The sequence below is a fragment of the Oryza sativa genome, chromosome 10, assembly GCF_034140825.1.
Source record: "Oryza sativa Japonica Group chromosome 10, ASM3414082v1".
Classification (NCBI taxonomy): domain Eukaryota; kingdom Viridiplantae; phylum Streptophyta; class Magnoliopsida; order Poales; family Poaceae; genus Oryza; species Oryza sativa.
The window spans coordinates 16,580,600-16,602,853 of NC_089044.1; the positions used below are offsets into that span (position 1 = coordinate 16,580,600).

General features: G+C 41.0%; 3 protein-coding genes across 9 annotated transcripts; 2 read left to right on the forward strand and 1 right to left on the reverse strand.

Annotated features, from left to right (window-relative positions):
* The first annotated feature begins 1,823 nt into the window (after nucleotides 1-1,823).
* LOC4348732 (pentatricopeptide repeat-containing protein At5g08305) lies at nucleotides 1,824-6,282 on the forward strand. Of its 2 annotated transcripts, XM_026021039.2 has the most exons (4): nucleotides 1,824-3,480; nucleotides 3,804-3,958; nucleotides 5,638-5,975; nucleotides 6,067-6,282. In XM_026021039.2, the coding sequence occupies exon 1, from the start codon at nucleotides 1,865-1,867 to the stop codon at nucleotides 3,344-3,346; it is 1,482 nt and encodes a 493-aa protein (XP_025876824.1). In that variant the 5' UTR covers nucleotides 1,824-1,864; the 3' UTR covers nucleotides 3,347-3,480; nucleotides 3,804-3,958; nucleotides 5,638-5,975; nucleotides 6,067-6,282. The 2 variants fall into 2 exon arrangements, with proteins under 2 accessions (XP_025876824.1, XP_025876823.1); XM_026021038.2 differs by having other exon boundaries at nucleotides 1,824-3,958.
* Nucleotides 4,414-7,576, reverse strand: LOC4348733 (serine/threonine-protein kinase PCRK1). 3 transcript variants are annotated; one of them, XM_015759106.3, is made up of 5 exons: nucleotides 7,429-7,576; nucleotides 6,432-6,892; nucleotides 6,056-6,316; nucleotides 5,816-5,935; nucleotides 4,414-5,236 (listed from the first exon to the last, which is right to left on the reverse strand). In XM_015759106.3, the coding sequence occupies exons 2-5, from the start codon at nucleotides 6,858-6,860 to the stop codon at nucleotides 4,709-4,711; spliced, it is 1,338 nt and encodes a 445-aa protein (XP_015614592.1). In that variant the 5' UTR covers nucleotides 6,861-6,892; nucleotides 7,429-7,576; the 3' UTR covers nucleotides 4,414-4,708. The 3 variants fall into 3 exon arrangements, with proteins under 3 accessions (XP_015614592.1, XP_015614591.1, XP_025876825.1); XM_015759105.3 differs by having other exon boundaries at nucleotides 6,432-6,897; XM_026021040.2 differs by having other exon boundaries at nucleotides 6,432-6,971.
* A 4,732-nt stretch (nucleotides 7,577-12,308) lies between these two features.
* Nucleotides 12,309-20,309, forward strand: LOC136353749 (ABC transporter G family member 25). Of its 4 annotated transcripts, none has more exons than XM_066304961.1 (15): nucleotides 12,309-12,638; nucleotides 12,749-12,822; nucleotides 14,069-14,317; nucleotides 14,661-14,724; nucleotides 14,835-14,978; nucleotides 15,081-15,115; nucleotides 15,498-15,571; nucleotides 16,165-16,880; nucleotides 17,264-17,560; nucleotides 17,960-18,406; nucleotides 18,485-18,633; nucleotides 19,155-19,444; nucleotides 19,521-19,645; nucleotides 19,753-19,905; nucleotides 20,029-20,309. In XM_066304961.1, the coding sequence occupies exons 1-14, from the start codon at nucleotides 12,376-12,378 to the stop codon at nucleotides 19,901-19,903; spliced, it is 3,078 nt and encodes a 1,025-aa protein (XP_066161058.1). In that variant the 5' UTR covers nucleotides 12,309-12,375; the 3' UTR covers nucleotides 19,904-19,905; nucleotides 20,029-20,309. The 4 variants fall into 4 exon arrangements, with proteins under 4 accessions (XP_066161058.1, XP_066161057.1, XP_066161059.1 ...); XM_066304960.1 differs by having other exon boundaries at nucleotides 20,032-20,309; XM_066304962.1 differs by lacking the exons at nucleotides 12,309-12,638; nucleotides 12,749-12,822 and adding an exon at nucleotides 13,337-13,476 and having other exon boundaries at nucleotides 20,032-20,309.
* The last annotated feature ends 1,945 nt before the right edge of the window (nucleotides 20,310-22,254 follow it).

Sequence of the window (22,254 nt, forward strand, 5' to 3'; positions counted from 1 at the left end):
GAGGAAAATGTTCGTCGACCTAACACAAACAAATAGGAGAATTTATTATTTTGAATTCAAAATAGGAGAAAAAATTGTTTGTTTTGAATCCAAAACGCCAAACTAACACACACAAATAGGAATCTAGGACCTTATCAGTTGCCAATTAAAAAATAATTCATACATAAAACTTTTACATGTATGTTTATATATATATATATATATATATATATATATATATATATATATATATATATATATATATATATATATATATATATATATATATATATATATATATATATATATATATATATATATAGGACACTCATATGGGGCTCCATGGTGCCCAGGCACCATGGTATGAAATACACAAATTCGCCCAAATTTTTCAAAATTTTCAAATTGTGAGTATATATCTAGTTATAAGTATTCGATTCATACCTATACCTAGCAATAAAACAACTCAAATTTATCTTTATTTCATAATCCAATATTACATACCTAACTAATTATATGTTTGGATGTTATATACCTAGAATCAAAATCTAACATATTACATGTTTAAATTCAGTCCAAACTTGTTTGAACTAGTTAGTAAAGTAGTTAATGTTAATACCTAAACATTTAAAAAAAATTCATGCTCATTTGAATTGAGTATATACTCAATTTGAATCATGGAGCCCGGGCACCATGGAGCACCAAACAAATTTACTATATATATATATATATATATATATATATATATATATATATATATATATATATATATATATATATATATATATATATATATATATATATATATATATATATATATATATATATATATATATATATATATATATATATATATATATATATATATATATATATATATATATATATATATATATATATATATATATATATATATATGTTCTTAGCAACTATTAAAAAAAACTACATTGAAATGCATCAAAAATCAACTTTAAAAATAAAATTTAAAATTTAAACTTTGGTAGTGGTTTATAAGCTAATAGGTCCAAAATAGGCCTTTATTCTTTTGAGTCCAAAATAGGAGAGATTCTTAGGCCCTGTTTAGTTACAGGGGTGAAAGGTTTTGGCGTGTCACATTGGATATACGGGCACACATTTGAAGTATTAAACGTAGACTAATAACAAAACAGATTACATATTCTACCTATAAACTACGAGACAAATTTATTAAGCCTAATTAATCCGTCATTAGCAAAATGTTTACTGTAGTACCACATTGTTAAATCATGGAGCAATTAGACTTAAAAGATTCGTCTCCCAATTTACACGCAATTTATGTAATTAGTTTTTTTTCTATATTTAATACTCAATGCATATGCCCAGACATTCAACCTGATATGGTGAAAAGTTTTTGCATGGAAACTAAGGGGGTGTTTAGATGAGGTTAAAACTTTTTAGCCCATGTCACATCGGATGTTTGGACGTTAATTTAGAGTATTAAACATAGACTAATAAAAAAACTAATTTCATAAATGAGAGCTAATCCGCGAGACGATTTTTTTAAGCCTAATTAATCCACAATTATCAAAAGTTTACTGTAGCATCACATTGTCAAAATCATGTCATAATTAGACTTAAAAGATTCGTCTCGCGAATTAGTCCAAACTTATGGAATGGGTTTTGTAATTAGTGGATATTTAATACCCCAAACTAGTGTCCAAACATCCGATGTGACAGGGATTTGGAATAAGTCCCTGAACCAAACAGCCCCTAAACATGCCTTTAATTTGGTGGGAAAAAAAATTTGAAAATAATTTTTTACTGCCTTTGGCTTTAAACCAACTACTGTAGTCTTCCCAGCTTCCAGTGATCTTTGAATGCACAGCGAGCAAATCCCGCTCGCCGGATGCCGCCGCCGCCGCCTCACTCTCCTCCCCTCCCGCCGCACCTCCTCCGCCACCTCGACGGCCGCGCGCTCTCCACCCCCCTCCTCGACCCGCTCATCCGCGCGGCCTCCGCCTCCGCCTCCGCGCCGCACCACGCCTTCTCCCTCTTCCTCCTCCTGCTCCGCTCCGCGCTGCGCCCTTCCCACCTCACCTTCCCCTTCCTCGCCCGCGCCGCCGCGCGCCTCGCCACCCCGCGCCTCGCGCGCGCGGTCCACGCGCAGCCGCTCCGCAGGGGGCTCCTCCCCCACGATCTCCACGTCTCCAACTCCCTCGTCCACATGTACGCCGCCTGCGCGCTCCCGGGACTCGCCCGCCGCCTGTTCGACGAAATCCCCCGCCCGAACCACGTCTCCTGGAACGCCCTCCTCGACGGCTACGCCAAGTGCCGCGACCTCCCCGCCGCGCGCCGGGTGTTCGCGCGGATGCCCCAGCGGGACGTGGTGTCGTGGAGCGCCATGATCGACGGGTGCGTCAAGTGCGGGGAGCACCGGGAGGCTCTTGCGGTGTTCGAGATGATGGAGGCCACCGCGGCGCGCCATGATGGGGTCAGGGCGAACGATGTCACCATGGTCAGCGTGCTGGGGGCTTGCGCGCACCTGGGGGACCTTGTGCGGGGGAGGAAGATGCATCGGTACCTGGAGGAGCACGGGTTCCCGCTGAACATCCGGCTTGCGACCTCCCTTGTTGACATGTACGCGAAATGTGGGGCAATCGTTGAGGCGCTTGAGGTTTTCCAGGCTGTGCCGGTGGAGAATACTGATGTTCTGATATGGAACGCCGTGATTGGCGGTCTGGCGGTGCATGGGATGAGCAGGGAGTCACTGCAGATGTTCCAGAAGATGGAGCATGCTGGGGTTGTGCCGGATGAGATCACATACCTTAGTCTGTTAAGCGCTTGTGTGCATGGTGGTTTGGTGGACGAGGCTTGGAGCTTCTTTCGCTCGCTTGAAGCTCAGGGGCTGAGACCACATGTCGAGCACTATGCTTGCCTGGTAGATGTGCTTGGTCGAGCAGGCCGCTTAGAGGAAGCATATGGTGTTGTTAAGAGTATGCCAATGAAGCCGAGTGTTTCTGTGCTTGGTGCTCTCTTGAATGCCTGTCATCTCCATGGATGGGTGGAGCTGGGGGAGGCAGTCGGCAGGCAGCTTGTCCATTTGCAGCCAGACCACGATGGCCGGTACATTGGTCTGTCGAATATCTACGCTGTTGCTAGGCGGTGGCAAGAGGCAAAAAAAGCGAGAAAGGTGATGGAGGAGAGAGGCGTGAAAAAGGTTCCTGGATTTAGTGAGATTGATGTTGGCAGAGGGATCTGCAGATTCATTGCCCAAGATAAGACTCACCCGGGCTCAGCAGAGATTTATGCCTTGCTGAAACTTATTGCAATGGATATGAAAATGAAGGATGATGTCACTGTTCCAGATTATACCTGTATGTACTGCTAATAAGATGGTTGCACCTGTAGATTTCTCTCTACAAAAATTCAGAGATGCAATTTGAATAGTGCAAGAGTATTTGTTGCTCTCAGTTCTGGCTGCGTACACTGAATTTATGTTGTTTTGAGGAAGTTAACTACCAGGTATTGCCTAGTCATGAGCAAATATAGAAAGGCAGATAATTTGATTTTGAAAATAAATCCATGTTCAACATGTTTGCTGATGAAAACAGGGATATAGAACTAGAAGTATGGGGGTGTGAATTGTGAAAAATACTCTGCTATGTTTCCGAGCTGCCTTCTATTATCATCTAATCAAGGCATTCAGACAACATAAACAATCACAATAACTGCATGTCTGTTGCTGTTACAACATGTAGAAGTATAAAGCATCTGGATCAGCTTTCTCCTAGAACATTTTAACTTATGGCTTCAACTTCAACTTATATGGACTATTTGATCGTCAGACAGGACAAATGGATATTTCAAGTATGTGGAGTTGTGGACTATTAGCAGAAGATGGGCCTAAACTATAAGAACCATACCAGAGATCTGATATGTCACTCATACAATACAAATATAGTTGGATCCTGGATCCACTGATTGTTTGCACGATGCTAAGGTGAAACTGCACTCTGATTACTCCTGTTTCCATTGTGCAACTTAATTTTTCCAATCCTGATAAAAATGAGTTTTCTTTAGTACTTAACATTAGGGGCAATTGTATTCTTACCATGTTTGTTAGAATTGTGATTTGCGTCATCCTAATAAAGTAACTTCCAGAGAATGTCAATTGATATTTGACTAAAAAAACAATGTCTGCTTATAGAAAATGGTACGCAGAGCAATTAGGAGGAAACATGGCCAGTGCATCCTTTACATTCTCTTTCTCTTTCTTTTATTTTAGACAGATCTTTCCTCTTATTATGAAACTAACATATTCAAAGATATATAATCCATTGGCAAATTCTGCTCCTCCATTGTTTTACTATGAAAGAAAAAAAAACTTTGCATGACCGCATGTATACAAAATCAATAAAATCTCAAGAGATGTACCAAATGGTAAACATAGTGAAGTGGAACTAATGAGCTTCAGCCATTGCCTGAAAATTCTTATTTGCTGTATAAATACAGCTCAGAGTCATTCAGCAAAACAAAGTTAAACTGTACAGTGATATTTCTACTCCAAAAAGGACTACTTGAGCTTTGATTTTTCTAGCTCTGGTAAAAAACATGGAGCCTCCAACCGTATAGAGAAGATCACCTGTGTGTGATCCACAACATTCAGACCTACCCATTATTTAGTAAATCCTTGTTGTTTTCTCTACTAGCTAAGAAAGGTTGAGCCATGCAGGAATATCTTTATGCCATGTCATTGTGTTCTGACAAGTTTGGGTCTCCATCTCTGCCATGTAAACCATCTCTGATCCCCTCCAGCTTTAATATCAGCAAATCTTCTCTTCAGGTCAAGCCCTTTTCGTTTCTTCTCATCACGCGTCAGCTCTCTTGACTTGCTGATGAGGGGATGCTCCGGCGTTCCGAGGTCAGTGCTATCGACGATCTTCTGCACCATCTCCAGCACCTCGCTCATCTTTGGCCGGTGCCTGGCGTGGCGCACGAGGCACTTGTTTGCCACCGAGGCGAGCTTGGCCGCCGACTTCAAGCTGTAACTCCCTTCAAGCCTTGGATCCATTATGATTTCAAGCTTCTTTGAGTCAGTGGAGTAGGGCTTCACCCACTCTATGAGGTTCTGTTCGCCTCTCGGCCTGTTCCTGTCCAGAGGTCGCCGACCGGTAAGGAGTTCGTAGAGCACCACGCCGTAGCTCCATATGTCGTTCTTGCTGCTGAGGCGCCCTGTGTGGATGTACTCTGGAGCTGCATACCCAATAGTTCCCACCACCTGTTAAAAGAGGATTTCCAGAAGAGACATTAGCAAACCTACCTAGCTGTTCAAACTATGAAGACATTGCTAGTGGATTGCAGAATGTTAGAAAAACGTGTGATCATCACTGATCAAATGTTTGGAATTGGAGAACAGCCAGAAAGCTACTAAGTTGATGTTAACCAATCAGCAAAAAAAAGGCACCTGCCCTTTCTGACCGGTCCTTGTGCACTAGCACACAGACTAACCGAAAGTGCCTATCCATGTCCTGTGTTGGGTTGGTTTTTTCCTATCACTGTGTTGTGTCAATTTGTTGTTTTTGCGGGCCACTAACTGGTTGATCAGATCAAGATGACAAAATGGTTCTATGTTGGAACAGTAACAGGCTAACAGCCATTGTGTTTGCTGCTTGTCTTCAGGAAAGGAAGAACTACACCCAAGGTGTTCTACCACGGATTGTCTACCGAGCAACATCGAATGTTTAACCTCTGAAATCAGTCATATCATTCAAAATGCCTGCATTTTGCAGTTGAGAACAGGTGCCCTAAGGAACTCTAAATGCTGGGCAAAAAAATGATAGGTTTTCTTGTCACGTACCGCAGTGGAGACATGGCTGCCATCCTGAGATACCAGTCTAGCCAATCCGAAGTCTGACAGCTTCGCGTTCCAGTTCTCGTCGATCAGAATGTTGGAAGGCTTCAGATCACGAAATATTATCTGGAAGATCATCGCATCGCATCGCATCGCATCAATGCAGGTGATGTCAGGCCAGCCAGTAATTAATCAAACAAGTGAGGCAGAGCAATCAGGGCAATTTCTGAATTTCTGATACTGGACCTTGATTTCAGATTCTTCATGGAGATACTTCAAGCCGCGCGCGGTGTCGAGCGCCACCCTGAGCCGCATCGCCCACGACGCCGGCCTCGGCGACCTCGACGACAGGTGATCTGCCAGGCTCCCGTTGGGCATGAACTCGTAGACGAGCAGCAGCTGCATCCCCCTCTCGTCGTCCTCGGCGCAGTACCCGATGAGCTTCACCAGGTTCGGATGATCCACCACCCCAAGAACGTTCACCTCCGTCACCCACTCCTTATGCCCCTGCGTTCACCATCACAAATTCAATTCACAACATCAAATCAAATTCTAGCCTTACTTGTTCATGCTCAGAATCGTCGACGAGAGCTCTGATACCATGTTGAGAATTATTGGTTACCTGTAGGCCTTTGCGGCCGAGCTGCTTGATGGCGACCTCGACGCTCCGGCGAGGCTCGAGGACGCTGCGGATGGTGCCGCGGTAGACGCAGCCGAAGCCGCCCTCGCCGAGCACCAGCGAGCGGCTGAACCCGCGGGTGGCGCTCTTGAGCTCCTGGAAGGTGAAGATGCGGAGGTTGTTGCTCGCGCGCTGCGGCAGCGACAGCTGCCGGTACCGGCCGAACGACTCGGCGCTGATCTCCGACGACACGTTCAGGGAGCACTCCGACCCCGACCGCCGCGCGTCGCGGTCCGTCGACGTGCTGCTGTTGGACCGCGCCGACAGCGAACGCGTCGTCGCCGCCGCCGCCGAGGCCACCGCCGACGACCGGCCACGCCGCTCATCCCTCTCCCAGCCGGCGAACCCGAAGCACTGCATCGCCTTCGACATGCTCCCCGGAGAAGACGACGACGACACCTCTCCTGCTCTGCACCAACGTCGCGGGCGCCGGAAGAAAGGTCAGTGACTCAGTTCATGCGCAACATTAATCATTGACGACAACTGAAATGGGAAAAGAAATAGTTCTAATCAAGCCGGAAAGGAAAAGAAACTAAAAGCTTTTCGTAGTTTAGTTTGCCACTGATCAACTTTATGCTTTCCAAAGAAACAAAAGATTTCTCCTTTCAATCTTAATAACATTTGGTCAGCCATCCTTTCGACCGACCCGGCAAAAAAAGAAGAAAGGAAGAAAAAGAAACAAAAGATATCATCACATCTCATTTTAAATGGAAAAGGGCAAATAAATTTAGGCTGGCAGAGAAAAGGATCGATCACCAATCACACATCCAGCAAATCTCAACGGAGAGAAAAGAAGAAAACAATTGATGATCAGCCATGGGCAGAAGAACTCCCATCGTCGTCAATGGCCGTCCTAACCCACCTCCAACAAACGAATCATCCCCCACCCAATCAACCAAGCAACTAACCAACCAAAAGCTTCATCCCTCTCTTTGCTCACCTGTGTGGCATGTGTTACGAGCTCAGCCGCCTCCGCATGGAGAAGAAGACGACGACCTCGGATCTCGCCTCACCGGGAAGACGAGTAAAGAGAGAAAGAGAGAGAGAGGAAGAAGATGATGCACTTTGTGTGCGGCTAACGGGTCAACAATGGAGGAGGGAGGGGTTTGGGTTGGGTTAACCGGGTACTGTCCAGATCGTCTGGTTGTCTCTTTCCGTTTTTTTCGCCGGGCAAAAAATTTTTCGCCGGGCGTCTCTTTCCGTTTGGTTGGTCTCTTTGGTTGCTTTGGGGCGAGAGAAATGTGAGGGGATTCGGACAGCGAGAGGGCTTAAATGTCTGGAAAACGAGGTGTAGAGACGAAGCAGAGGCCAAGGAGTTGAACAAGATGTACTAAGAAGAAGAGAAGAACTTTCATCTCTAAGAGGCTGGAAGCTAATGGAAATGGATGCAGCGGTGGTGGTTTTCATTAGGACCAGCCACTGAGATGGACTACTAATGGATGGATGAGTTTTTTCTTTTGCTGTTGGCTGTGGCAACTCGATGGCACGTAAAACGAGCTAATCCATTAACACATAACTAATTAAATGTCAATTATTACATACTTGAAAAATGTGTTTATTTGAAATTTTTAAAGAAACTTCTATATTAAAATGTTTGAAAAAAAATACTGTTTAACAATTTATAAAAAGTTAACAATTTATAAAACGTACTAACAGAGGAGCAAGTTAACAATTTACAAAACGTACTGATAGAAGAGTAAGTTGCCACTCCCAAACAACCCAAACTAAGGTATTAGAAAGCCTCTGCTTTTCTGCAGTACCAGCCGAGAGGATAAATTTGATACTCTGATACTTTTTTCATTACCAAGTTGCGTCGAAGTCTATCTCTGCCTCTCTGGGCTGGGAGGTATATCACGTTTTTTTTAAAAACATTAGTACCACATCAGATGGCATAGAATTTCTTTTGCAGTACTTTTTGAGGGGTACCTGTCTCAGTGGAAGTAATAAAAGACATGTCCTGTTGCTTCAAAATTTCTGGCTCAACATATAGCACGTGGTCAGTAGTTGTGAAGTCATGGGTGGAATATTAACATCACCGTACCTGATCAGATATGCTAAGCATACATAGATTTGTGAGATAGTAACATGCACTGTTGTTTTAGTTGTGATGGTTAACGACATGACCTCACAGTTGTCTGCGTTAGCCATTTAATTTTTTTATATCCACTAGTTATTGTTTGTATAGAAATAAAACATAAACCATATTTTTGGAGAATTTTCATCCAGTTGCTGCAAATTGCACAGAAAAATGCTATCAGTAATGCGAGAGCTGCTTAGCTTTATTTTGGCCACCTAATTGTAAAGCGCAAAGCTTTGTGATTTAGAGCTAAACTATCTTTGGCTCTCAATATAACAATGATGGTTTGTCCTTAGATATGCACAAATAGAGAAATAATAATACGCGTGCTGTGCTGTTCCCTAAATCTTTTTCATAATTATAAAGCACGACGTGAGACACCATGCATGTGAACAATGAACCTAGCCACTTGTCCATTGATGAAACTTGCAGGCATCAACTTTCTCATCCAATGAACACTTGCCAAGGAGGTCCTCTTTTTGTTGAGTGGGTGACAGATCTAAGAAAGATAATATTCTTACAAGGCTAGGAGAGCTACCACACCAACTATAATTAATTAGGTTCAGCAGCAATCAGTGGAGACTACCAATTTTTTTTTAATTACTGGTAAGAGACTGTTCCATTCAGATTCAGTCAAATTCTCTGTTAGTAAAGTACCTTAGTAATTACGTCCAGTGATTTCAGGTAACTTACCTAGTTGATGCATGACTGAATGGATTGGATCCCAGATGACACAGTACTCGCCACAGGAGAAAAACTTGAGCTATGATCTGGCTTGGTTATCGCAAGTTGCGGCAGGTAACAACAACGATTATGACCGCTAATAATCAACCAGCAAAGTCAAAACTGCTATCTGTTCCATCTTTTCACCTTTGCTTTCAATGACTTTCCCCTCGTGTTTTTGTGTTCATCTCTGCTGACATTCTCTTTGACACTGGAAATTTTTGGCATTCCTGCAACTCACCTTTGATGTCGAAATGTATGCATTGAGGAAAACATACTGTTTAACCCTGTTCTTGGTTGATCATACTATTCTCTGAACAGATCACCTTGAAGAGTTGAAATTCTGCATAATTTATAAACATGTATCCACTTCACCATTGTTTCCTAACCAGTTAACATAGCAAATCAGCTGAGCCATGATAATATTTGATATGCAATCCATTGTAGATAGCGGCAATTTTACGGGAATATAATTGCAATTAGCTAAGCAAAGAATTAGCACTCTCATGACACTAATGAATAATCGAGTCATTTAAAACGGTAGTGGTCAAAGCGATCTGCCCATGTCGCTTGTTTTGGCGTATCTGAAATATTTATTTATACTAGCTAGTAAGAATACCAGTACAATACTGCACTGTCAGCTGCCCTACTATTCCATTGGCAACACATGCCATTTAAATTTTGTTTAAAGATTGGTAGGAGAACTATCAAATTCATTGCATTAAAATTTATTCAAAGAACACATGCTAAAGTAGTTGGTGAGATCAATTTGTGAGCCTTAGCAACAACTACTCCGTTAGATTTAGACGGACATGAGCTGTCGAGGAATCTTTCAGCCTAAGCCGCTGCCAGCTGCTTCTACTTCTGCTTCCTTGGTCAACTTTGTATCCGGCCAGGGATCTGGATTAGTATCAGAACTTGGATAAATTGTGGCTTTGTTTAATTAATTTGATCACTAATTTGATTGATCTTGTCAGCAAATTAAGGTACCATAATGGTCCTGGACGCTGCATGCCTTTGGCGCCCCTTCAAGGGACAGGACATTGTATATGATGAACTCCCCTGCAAGTCTGCAACCCTGCTTGGTTTTGTTACTAATATATTTGTGGTTGAAACTTACAAGTACCCAAAACAAGTTTTTTCGTAAAAAAATATGTGCTAGTATTAAACTTTTGATATGCTAGTATTAAACTTTTGAAGTATCTCAGCTGGACAAATGTGTCAACAAATGGAAATATACAATAAGTGGATGCTATTTATTTATTCCATTCATTGACAAGATGAAATTGGTCATGTACATTTGCTTCCAAAAACCGAGTTTCTATTTTTTAATAAATACGACAAGGACCTTATAATATAGAAAACACCACTAAATTCTAAGAGGTTTTTGTTTTGACAAAAGGCACTTGGGATCTGTAATACAGGGGCTGTTCAGATTGATGCCATTTTTAACCATACAATTTTTCGGCAAAGTTACCAAAAATGTGTCTACGTTTATTTTGTTGCTAAATTTTGGTAAATACATAACAAATCTTGCTAAAATTTTGGCAATAGTGTCAACTTGCCAAAATTTTGGTATTGCCAAATTTGGTAAGGTTTATTTTGGCTATAATCTGAGCAGGCCTATAGGTTTTATCTGTAATAAAAGTTGTTTCTGTAATACAGATAAGTTCATAAGTGCTTATAGTTTAGGAGGGAGAGAATACTATCTTTAATAAAAGCTGTGTTTTTCGAGCCATTTTAATATTTAAAAAATGACAAATGTTTCAAACCGTAGCGAATGCATATGCATCACAAATTCACAAAAACTGTGGAATATCAACTAAGATTGCCACGGGCCTCATGAATTCATCGGCCCATGGGCCTAAGAAACCAAAATTTGCTCCTTATCAGTAGGCCTCTCCCTGCAATCCTGCCCGTTAGGCCTAATCTATTGCTTTATTCTCTCCTTTTCTTTTTCCCCTGCGAACGATACTACTACTGTTACTTTCTTTTTCCTGTGAGTTAGTTGTATCAAGCTCACGAACAGTATATTTTGAACAAACAAACAAACACCTTTTTTTTTTAACGAACCGCTCACGAACGATATGATAATCAACGTACGTCTGCTTAGCCGCCTTGTTCTTCTTGTTAGTTGATGCTTATTATTTGAAGTCTTTTCTTAAAAAAAAAAAACTTGATATGCTGCTTGTTACTACCTCCGTTCCTTTAAAAAACATAGTTTTAACTAATAGAAAAGATTAGTAAGAGGTTTAAAGATTACTATAGCTTTCATTAATATGATGAGAAATAAAGAGGGGATAAAACAAAAGGAAAGAACGAGTACTACTGATTTGATGGTTGAAAATATAGAAAAAAAATAAAGAAGTATTAAAAAGATATAGCAAACCCTACTTTAAAAATAAACTCTCTTTTAGGAACGGGTGGAGTAGTTGGTGCTTCATGTTTGACGATTTTTAATTTTCGAAGAAAATGTTTGACTGATCGAGCTAATTAATCCTGAGCTAAACGGAAAAAAAAAAACCAACGATTAACTACGCGAGTATGACATAAATCCCGTGGGCCAGCTGCTCAGATAACGACTTAAAAATAAGTTTAACAGAAAACTATAAACCAACTATATGATTATAATTAGGGACAATTATGTAGAAGAGGGAGAAAAATATAAAGAGCTAGCACACATACTCCAAAATAAATTTATCGATTATACAAGTATAAGAAAAAGAATTAAACATAACATTATAGCTATTCTATATTTCTATTATACATATTGCTTCTAACTTTATTTTTAAATTACCTTATAGCTAGTTTTTAGTTCTGCCCTAATCACATCATCCTGCTGACAATTCCTCACAGAATTTAAGCACTTTTAGTCCTTCACTTCATCTTTTTTAAAAAAAAAAGCAAAGCAAAGAAAATGTCCACGCGCGCGTTGCCTTGCCTTGCCTAAGCTCGCGCGACACTCTGACCGTGTCTCGTCCGACGACTGCACAAAGCCACGGTCGTTCACGTAAGCTACTACCACAGCCTAAGCTAAGCTCGCCTTGGCCTCGACGGGGTCAGTGATCAGTGCGTGTCACCTACCACATGGCGGCGAGCCAGCTCCTCGCCGCCGCCGTCGCCGCGGCGGTGTTCTTGGCCGCGCTGCTCGTCCCGCCGGCGCGATGCCAGCAGCAGCAGGTCGCCACCCCGCCGCCCGCGTCCGCCACGCCGCCGGTGCGGCTCCCGCCGTCGGCGCCGCCGCCGCTGGTGGGCGTCCCGCCGGGGGTTCTCATGGCCAGGATCGACGCCGTCCGCGACGAGCTCGCCGCCGAGGTGCAGGCCAAGTACGGCTTCTGCATGGCCAACGTGTAAGTATCTCCTCGCGCCGCCGCCGCCGCCGCCGCCGCCGTGTTTTGCATTTGATACGTGAGATGGAGGTGATCATGGTGAGATGATCAATTCTTCGATTCGATCGCAGGCAGGAGGATTTCACCCAGGCGTTCAGCTTCTCCAACGCCAGCTTCGTCTCCGACTGCATGGAGGAGACGCAAGGTAATCTCCTTCGATTACTTGGTTGACTTTATCTTAATTAGCAAGATTATTTATGGTATTTTGATGATCCTTCTATCTGCTCGTGTGTGATCAATTAGAGATTAATTAATTAGTTCTTGCTAGTTCAAATGGATTTGGTTATTATTGACAAGAAAACCAGCGGCCTGTGTGATTAGTTGGCTTTGTTTTGTTTCGGTCAAGTTACGCGTGCAATTGTTTAGAGGAATTTGGTTGCGTGTTTTTTTGTTTGGGATTAACACTGAAATGGTGTGCTACTTGCATTCAGTTAATAGGAATTTGGATTCGATTTCATAAGGAGAATATAATTTTGTATTTAGAGACACAGTGGGGCAGATTCTTTCTTGTGCAAACCAAAATCCTCCCGCTCCAAATTCGCAGCAGCGTTTCTGCCTCGCTGCGTCCGCGAGCACGAGCGACCCCGCGCGCCGTTGGATCCAAAATGAACGGCACAGATCAACCCGCCGCCGTAGGGACAGCATTTCAACGCCGAGCGCCGAAATGCCACGGCGACTACGGCGCGGCGGCGGCGGCGGCGGCGCCGGTGCCGGTGCGGCGGCCTCGAAGAGCGGGCGGAGGCCGCCGGCGACCCGTCTTGGTGACGGGGAGCGTCGCGGTGGCTCCTCCCCCGCCGTGGTAAACTCGAACCCAACCATCGATCCCCTCTCTCTCTCTTCTTCTCCTTGAATCCCCAACACGAGTGGGACGGGGAGTAGTAGTAGTAGGGATGAGGAATGCGTGGGGGGAAGAGTTCATTGGGTGAATGATTTAGGGTTCGTGCCTTTTGTGGCCGTGAGATGGTGGGAGGGGATTAGGGGGGATGAAGAATGCAACTGCTTTTAATTTCTGTTTATGTTGCCAAATCTCTTTGCATTTCTCAGATTTATGCCAATATTTTGATTCAGCCAATCATTTACTGAAACTGGTTAACTGAGTGATGACATAGTGATTTCATGAGTTTATAAAACACTCGTATGAACTTTCATAGGATGACGGTGATACTTGAAAATGGGTTAGGATAACAGGGGGAAATCGCAATTTCTGATCACAATGAGATGAACTGTTCCATTGGAAAAGGAAGAATTCAGTTCTGGCTTATATTGTACTGCCTCTTTTATTAGATGCTGCAATATTATGGATGTAGTGTTAGGGTGCTGGTAAATTCTAAAAACTCTCAAACCAAATGTGTTATGACTTATGACCTCTCCTAATTATGTTGTGCACGCAGGGCAAATGACTGGAATGCTGTGCGGGAAAGCGGAAATAGAAATATATGTCAAAAGCTTGGGTAAAAAGCCCAGCACGAGGGTTAGTAGGAACTGTGACCAAAACTCATGGGCACTAGGGTGCCAGCCTGGCTGGGCTTGCGCAAGACAGGATTCTAGTTCATCAGGACGAGAGGTTCCATCCAGGGCGGTGAACTGCAGGCCATGCTGTCCAGGTTTCTTCTGCCCTCGTGGCCTGACCTGCATGATACGTAAGCTCTTTCTTTGCGACAAACATTCGCAGTGTTAAATCAGTTTTACATGACTGGATGTTATTGTACTCTGGAAGGTCCTGTGAATTCAATCATTGTTAAAAAATTGCCAAGACTTTGAAATGCTGAATGTGCAAAACTGTGCAAACAGTCTTTGAAATTCTTTTGATGCACCCAGTTAAAATTGATTGTTGTCTATTAGGATAACTTTATGGAGAATATACATCTTATTTTCAACAAAGTTTATATCATATATAGTAAATCACTATTGTTTCTTTTGTTTGTTGTTCATAGTTTCTTATTATCTTCTCAAATTCAATCTGTTTTTTTTTTTTTGTCACAGCTTGTCCTTTGGGTGCTTATTGTCCTCTAGCGACATTGAATGACACTACTGGCCTTTGTGATCCGTAAGGGGAATTTTCGTTTGGCAATACTACATAACAACATCAGCATTTAAATGTTCTTCATAAGAATTTCATAGCATATTACTGTTTTGTTGTGTTTCAAAAAATGCCAGGTACTCTTACCAAATAACTCCAGGATCGAACACTGCATGCGGCACTGCAGATTCTTGGGCAGATGTGATTACAACTGATGATGTCTTCTGCCCTCCAGGGCATCACTGTCCAACAACAACCCAAAAATTTAACTGTACTGAGGGGTGGGTGCTGTCTCTACCCTTTCTCCCCTCTATGAAATATCTGCGATATATTGAAACATTTTGTTTGTTGCTAATGGTTATTTGTAACTTGTTTTTTTGCAGGTACTATTGCCGTAAAGGCTCCACAGAGGAACATAGTATGTATATCCTGTTTTCCTTATTATATTAATTGGGAATCATGATTTAGAGATGCTACTTACCTATCACTTCAAAGTTATATTACTATCTGTAAACCTCAAACCAAAGTCTAACACTTTAACATTACTTCTGGAGTTGAACAATCTCTTGAAATCCTAATAACTGGTTTGCAGTTGCTCCAAGTACAAAACCACACCAATTTCACTGTCTAACACAGATTTGTTTAATTAAAATTAGATAGTTTAGTGAGCTATATTATTTCAAAGTTTTCTTTAAGGAATGCTGTTGCAATACTTTCTGATAAAACATACAAATTTAACTTGCTATCCTTTCCTTTTGGAATTATAGTTACAAGCTCAATAATGTCATATGTATTTGCAGAGTGTATTTGGAAAAACACATGTAAGGAAAATTCAACAAAAGAAGCGACGGCTTTATTTGGTGGTATATTAATTGTATGTACCACCTTTTACCATTTTTCTCTCTTCTCTCTTTTTCTATCTTTGGGTGCTAGTTTCATGTGGGACCTGGAACTTGGTTGGTGCTTGCACTACATCCAAAGGATGCCTCTCATTTTCCAAATCTGAACTTAAACATTTTGCGTGGATGTATATAAAGTCCTAAAATAATTGTGTATTGCTGGGAAATATTTTCTCCGCAACAGTTTCTTGGATATATCACTTACTCAAATTCTTTTTATTCATACCGTTGTTCTCTGGTTTTGGGTTTGTAATCAGTGCCTCGCATGTTTCGAACAGAAGTCCTATCTCCTTTCATGTAGATATGACCCGTTACTTCTGTCTCAGTATAATGCTTGCAAATAATATAAGTTGCAGGCTTCTGCAATACATGCATTTATTTAAGTATCCATGTTTCTTTCACATGTCTGTGTTCATCAAATGTCACCTAAAAGAAGAGAGATACAGATGTTCATGAATACTTACTTACTACCTTTTTATAGAGTATTTTTATGAATGCTCACTATTTTCTCCACTATTTAATGATATTTTGTGGTAAAATTTCTCCGTTTTTAATCTTCCTCTTGCAGGTTATCTTGAGCGTTGTTTTACTACTGGTGTACAACTGCTCTGATCAATTCATCAAAATTCGAGCTAAAATATTGTCCAAATCTCGTAGAAAGGCTGCAACGATTGCACAAGAATCAGCAACAGCACGTGGAAGATGGAAATTAGCAAAAGAACTTGTACTAAGTCATGAGTTAGAAATGTCTGAGTCCGATCAATTAGCTGCATCATCTAATGAGGCACGGCATGCTACTGAAGGTAATGGTAAGAGATCCAAAAATCGCAAAAAGCTAGCACATGCACGCACTGAAAGGTTCAGGCGTGCCTATAGTCAAATTGGTAGGGAAAGAGTTCTGCAGCCAGACAATGATAAAATAACACTATCTGGAGTAGTGGCTCTAGCTGCTGAAAACAGATCGAGAAGGCCAATGTTTGAAGTGGTTTTCAAAGGTCTAACACTGTCCATTGGAAAAAAGAAACTTCTGCAGTGTGTTACTGGAAAACTTTCACCAGGTAGGGTAACAGCCATCATGGGTCCTTCTGGAGCAGGAAAGACTACTTTTCTCAATGCTGTGTTAGGTAAAACAACTGGATATAAGAAGGACGGGTTAGTTCTTATAAATGGAAAATCTGGATCAATGCAGTCATATAAGAAGATCATTGGTTTTGTGCCACAAGATGACATTGTCCATGGGAACTTGACGGTTGAGGAAAACTTGTGGTTTAGTGCGTGCTGCAGGTATTAAATACAGGCATATGGTGCATAGCTTGGTTACTTTCATTATTGATTATTTTTCCTTCCATTAAATATGCTTATATCAAAACTTATGACATAGCACTGCAAGACTATCAATGACTAATGTAATTTGACTATTAAATATGATATGTCATCTACAGTTTGAAATTCAGTTTTGCCAACCCCCATCCCTGGTAGATAATTTAGCCATAGCTTACATAAAATATATGTTGTGCCTAGAATTCAAGTGATAGCATATACTCTTTAGTTTATTATTAATAAAACAGTAATACCATCAAATTTATTTTATCAATTATTTTCATGATATGTACTCTGCATTGTCATAAATTAAATAGTTATCTTATACACTCTTTTTTCTGGAGTAGGTCAAGCAAAGGCATGTCAAAATCTGATAAGATTATAGTTCTTGAACGGGTTATCGGGTCATTAGGGCTTCAAGAAATCAGAAATTCCCTTGTTGGAACAGTGGAGAAGCGGGGTATTTCCGGAGGACAAAGGAAGCGTGTAAATGTTGGAATTGAAATGGTTATGGAACCTTCTCTTCTTATTTTAGATGAGCCAACTACAGGCTTGGACAGTGCTTCCTCTCAGCTACTTTTAAGAGCTCTTCGTCATGAAGCACTCCAAGGCGTAAATGTTTGTGCAGTGATTCACCAACCAAGGTTTCCTACTTTCCTTACATACATTGAATCATTAATTTGTCTCCTTTCAGAAGAATCAGTACTCAATTCTTACCTAAATAATATTCAAATGAGAATATGGATATAATGACTGTGCTCAGATACAGAAGCAACATATTCTTACAGCATTATGTATTAACATCATTAATTAGTTCACCCTATACGCTGCCTCCAATACCTGAAGTCACTTAGGTGTCACGAACCTTATGAAAAGAAATCAGATTTAGATAATTCTAACCTTTATGTATGACAGTCAGACAAAATAAAAGTGGTCAGCCTATCATTTGCCTCTATGAACTAAAATTACTTGTTTTTAAAATTATTGTTTACTTTATTCAACTGCAAACTTGGATCTGACATTTATTAATTGTTGTTACACAGCTATACTTTGTTCAACATGTTTGATGACTTTGTTCTTTTGGCAAGAGGTGGTCTTATTGCTTACCTTGGACCTATAAGTGAAGTTGAAACATACTTCTCAAGCCTGGGGATTAAGGTTCCTGAGCGTGAGAATCCTCCAGACTACTATATTGACATCTTAGAGGGAATAACAAAAACTAAAATGAGGGGACATGCTGCTCCTAAACACTTGCCACTTCTTTGGATGCTACGTAATGGATATGAAGTTCCAGAATATATGCAGAAAGATCTTGAGGATATCAATAATGTTCATGAGTTATATACTGTTGGATCCATGTCTAGGGAAGAGTCTTTTGGTGATCAGTCAGAGAATGCAGATTCAGTGCACCAAAATGTCAGGGAACCATACAGTTTACTTGATAGGAAAACACCTGGTGTACTTGCACAATACAAATATTATTTGGGGAGGTAAATTAGTTTCTTTATTTTCTCTTATTTTCTTGGGTGAATCAGTCTGTAACTCTACAGTCAAAATGATATTTTCAGGGTAACTAAGCAACGCCTACGTGAAGCTACACTACAAGCTGTTGATTACTTAATATTGTGTATCGCCGGCATATGCATTGGAACAATTGCTAAAGTTAAAGATGATACATTCGGTGTAGCTTCATATGGATATACCATAATTGCAGTCTGTAAGTCAGTTTCTTAGTTGTTTTTAGGAACTTCTTAATTTTCCATAAAGTAATGCATCTTGGTAGATAGCATAATATATCATTATCACATAATTTGTAGTTAGGCCATAAAATCACTGCTAGTGGGTGACCGCACAAATACCACTTGCCACATTTTAGAACATTTATCCTTTACAACATCATAGTGTTACATTTTTAACTGCATCGAATTTTCAAGTAGCTATATACACATTTCAGCCTTGAACATATACCTGGATAACATAAAATGTGCGCTATTAGAAAATTAGGGGGAAATAGAATCCCATCTCAACCTTCCCTTTTGTCACAGAAAGATATACCAGAAATTTAGCAGTTCCAGTTATGCAACCTAATGATTATACAACAGCAGCATTCTGTTTCATTGCCAAATAAACTACAGTCCCACACAGGTCACTTATATCACTTCTTAATGCAATGATACACAATGTTCCCTAAAAAAAGACACAGCAACATTTTAGCTAACTTTACTGTATTTTGTGCAGCGCTGTTATGCCAGCTTGCAGCACTGCGGTCATTTTCACCAGAAAGATTGCAATATTGGAGGGAAAGAGAATCTGGCATGAGCACTCTAGCTTATTTTCTTGCAAGAGATACAATTGACCATTTCAACACCTTGGTGAAGCCAGTTGCCTTCCTCTCGACATTTTATTTCTTCAACAACCCACGTTCTGAATTTAAAGACAACTATTTGGTGTTTTTGGCACTGGTTTATTGTGTAACTGGCATAGGTTATACTTTTGCTATTTGGTTTGAGCTCGGATTAGCTCAATTGGTAAGCATAATAACTTAAAATATCTTCATCCTGACATTGGCGGTGTCATTTGGCTAAATGAACTTTTCTCTTGCAGTGTTCTGCGTTAATACCTGTGGTATTGGTTTTGGTAGGCACTCAACCAAACATTCCAAACTTTATAAAGGGATTATGCTATCCCAAATGGGCACTAGAGGCTCTCATTATTGCAGGAGCAAAAAAGTTAGCACTTTTCTCTCTCTAATCAGCATTAGATAGATTTTTTTTTTAAGTCTGTATGTCCCAAAAGCTATATGAACTTTTGTGTAACACATTTTTTCAACTTTCAGATATTCCGGCGTGTGGCTGATTACTCGATGTGGAGCACTGCTAAAAGGTGGTTATGATATCAACAACTTTGTTCTTTGCATCGTCATTGTCATGCTCATGGGGGTACTCTTCCGGTTTATCGCTCTGCTTAGCCTGTTGAAGCTAAAATAGATGTAAGTATGTAGATGACTGAATTCTGGCCATTTCCTCGATTTTTTTTTACATTTTACTCACGGGGCTAAATAATCTTAACATGTGATTCGTGAATGTCTGATCATCTTTTATGGACTGGACAGCAGGGCAGGTAAAAACAAGGGTTGTGTTTTGTTGTCTTGAAGAGTACAGAAGAGTGAAGAATAGAGGAAGGTTCTGGAATTTGTACATAAGATTACTGCAATGATAGCATTTTTGTACAGATTTTTACAAATTTGCACCATCAATTTTTCTTATAATTGGAACATTAGTCCATATTTTTTTGTATATACTATATAGTGCACAAATAAGACTGTTATACATGTAAATTTGTCATTGCCCTATTCAGTGATAAATAAATTTCGGCTCATCTGCTTTCCCTCAAGAACGTACAGCGTGTTAAACCTGAGGCTTTGTTTGGCTAATGGGTTAATAATTTCCCACCCACCAAAAGACATCTTTAAATCTTAACCATTCATTCCTCCTCTTTCATTTAATCCTAACCCTTCATTCATTTCCCAATCCCAATCTCACCTCTCATTTCCCATTATTTAAACATAGCCTGATTTTCTCTCTACCCATGTAGGCATTTCCACGTCCTATCTGTTCCGAATTTTTAAATGTACAGCGTGTTTTGAAGTTTACAAAAGATCAGACATCAAGATAGAATCCACTTTTTTTTTTTATAAAGCTAATATCCACTAAATACCTAAAACTCAATATGCAAACATAATATTTATTAGCACTCCTAAAACTTACATACAAGCATACCACATCAACTCATTAAACACACAAAAATTCAACATACACAAAAACTCAATATGCAAGCATATAATAATTATATGTATAATTTATTTCATTCTAAAACTAAATATACACACGCTAAATCATCATTCTCAAAACATTTTCGTAATATTTCAATCCAAATCATTTCATCATTTCTCCAATATCTAACATGTATCCTGCAGCAAGGCGCAGGGCATCGTTAGTTATTTCAGATTGGGAATAGGTTCACCGGAGGTCCCTCAACTTAACAGTGAGATTTTTTGAGGTCCCTTAAGCACAAAACCAGAAATATATACCCCTAAATATTCTTACCATGAAATCGTCGTCTAGAATGTTTGGACAAACAAAGAACCTTCAACCCAAAGTCGTAGACTTTATGGAACGAAAAACCTGACAACGATCACCGCATCTGCATCTTGGACGGGCTTCCCATGGAGGGAGTGCCGTAGTTAGCACCCGCCAGTTGCACTGTTGTTCACGACGTTGTCGTTCGTAAGCCGCTTTTCTCTGCAAGTATTGCTCAGTACTTTCGGATGCGAAATACCAGCGTCCTTCTTGTAAACAAGTGGTTAGGTCGAGAACGAGATTTTCTGTATTGACCCACTCGATGTATCCGCAAGCCATAGCGTGGGTCTGACGAATAGAGTAGTATGATGAAGAATAAAACAATTGCCCATATAAAATGAATAAGCATATGCAGATAATAAAATACCTCACAGTCATAGTTAGGGCACCTAAAAAAGCACATTCGTCGAATGTCAAGATTCATCGAAGCCATTAGTTGGCATCGGTCACAGCAAAGGCAGAGAGGCCGCTGGCACCAAAGTGGTAGTAGGTATGCACAAGGATCGCTACGCCAGTTCAAATCCTCAATGCCCCGCCATCTAGCCATTGCCGAAAGCTGGTGAGATTTGTAATGAAACCAGTGAGGAAGAGAGTATTGAATGTGACTGAGTTATGAAAGATTGTGAGGCATCGCTTGTTATGGCGACTTATATAGGCACCAAAATCTTAGTGATAACCTTGACATGTCTACATCGTGGGCCATGGTGGGTCAGCCTGATTGGCGCCGAAAGTAAGATTGGATGTATGCGGGCCATGGTGGGTCAGCCATTCCGCAGTCGTATCACACGCGAATAAAGGAGGCTGCATCGGTGCGGTAGAAAGTACTCGTGCATGTGCCGAAAGGTATCGTGCTTTCGTAAAAAGTAACAACGAAATTTAGGGATGCGAAACCCGAATAGCAACAACGTATTCATTATACAAGCATACAGTACTGGTATGTAAAGTAAATAAACAAAGAGAAGGCCGCTCTACTGGCCCTGCCCCGCGCCGCGACCACACTTGGTCCTCTGGGCCTGTGCTCGCATGTGGTCCTGGGAGTACGTGAAGCGATCCGGTGGCACAGCACGGGTAGCACGACTATATGGTGGCGGAGTAGAGGGCGACTGGTCCTGCGTCTGCACCAGCGGTGCGCCTCTCAGCTGTGAGGGGCCGATGACGTCCTCTGTCGAGTGCTGGAAGTCGAAGTCGCTGATGTCGAA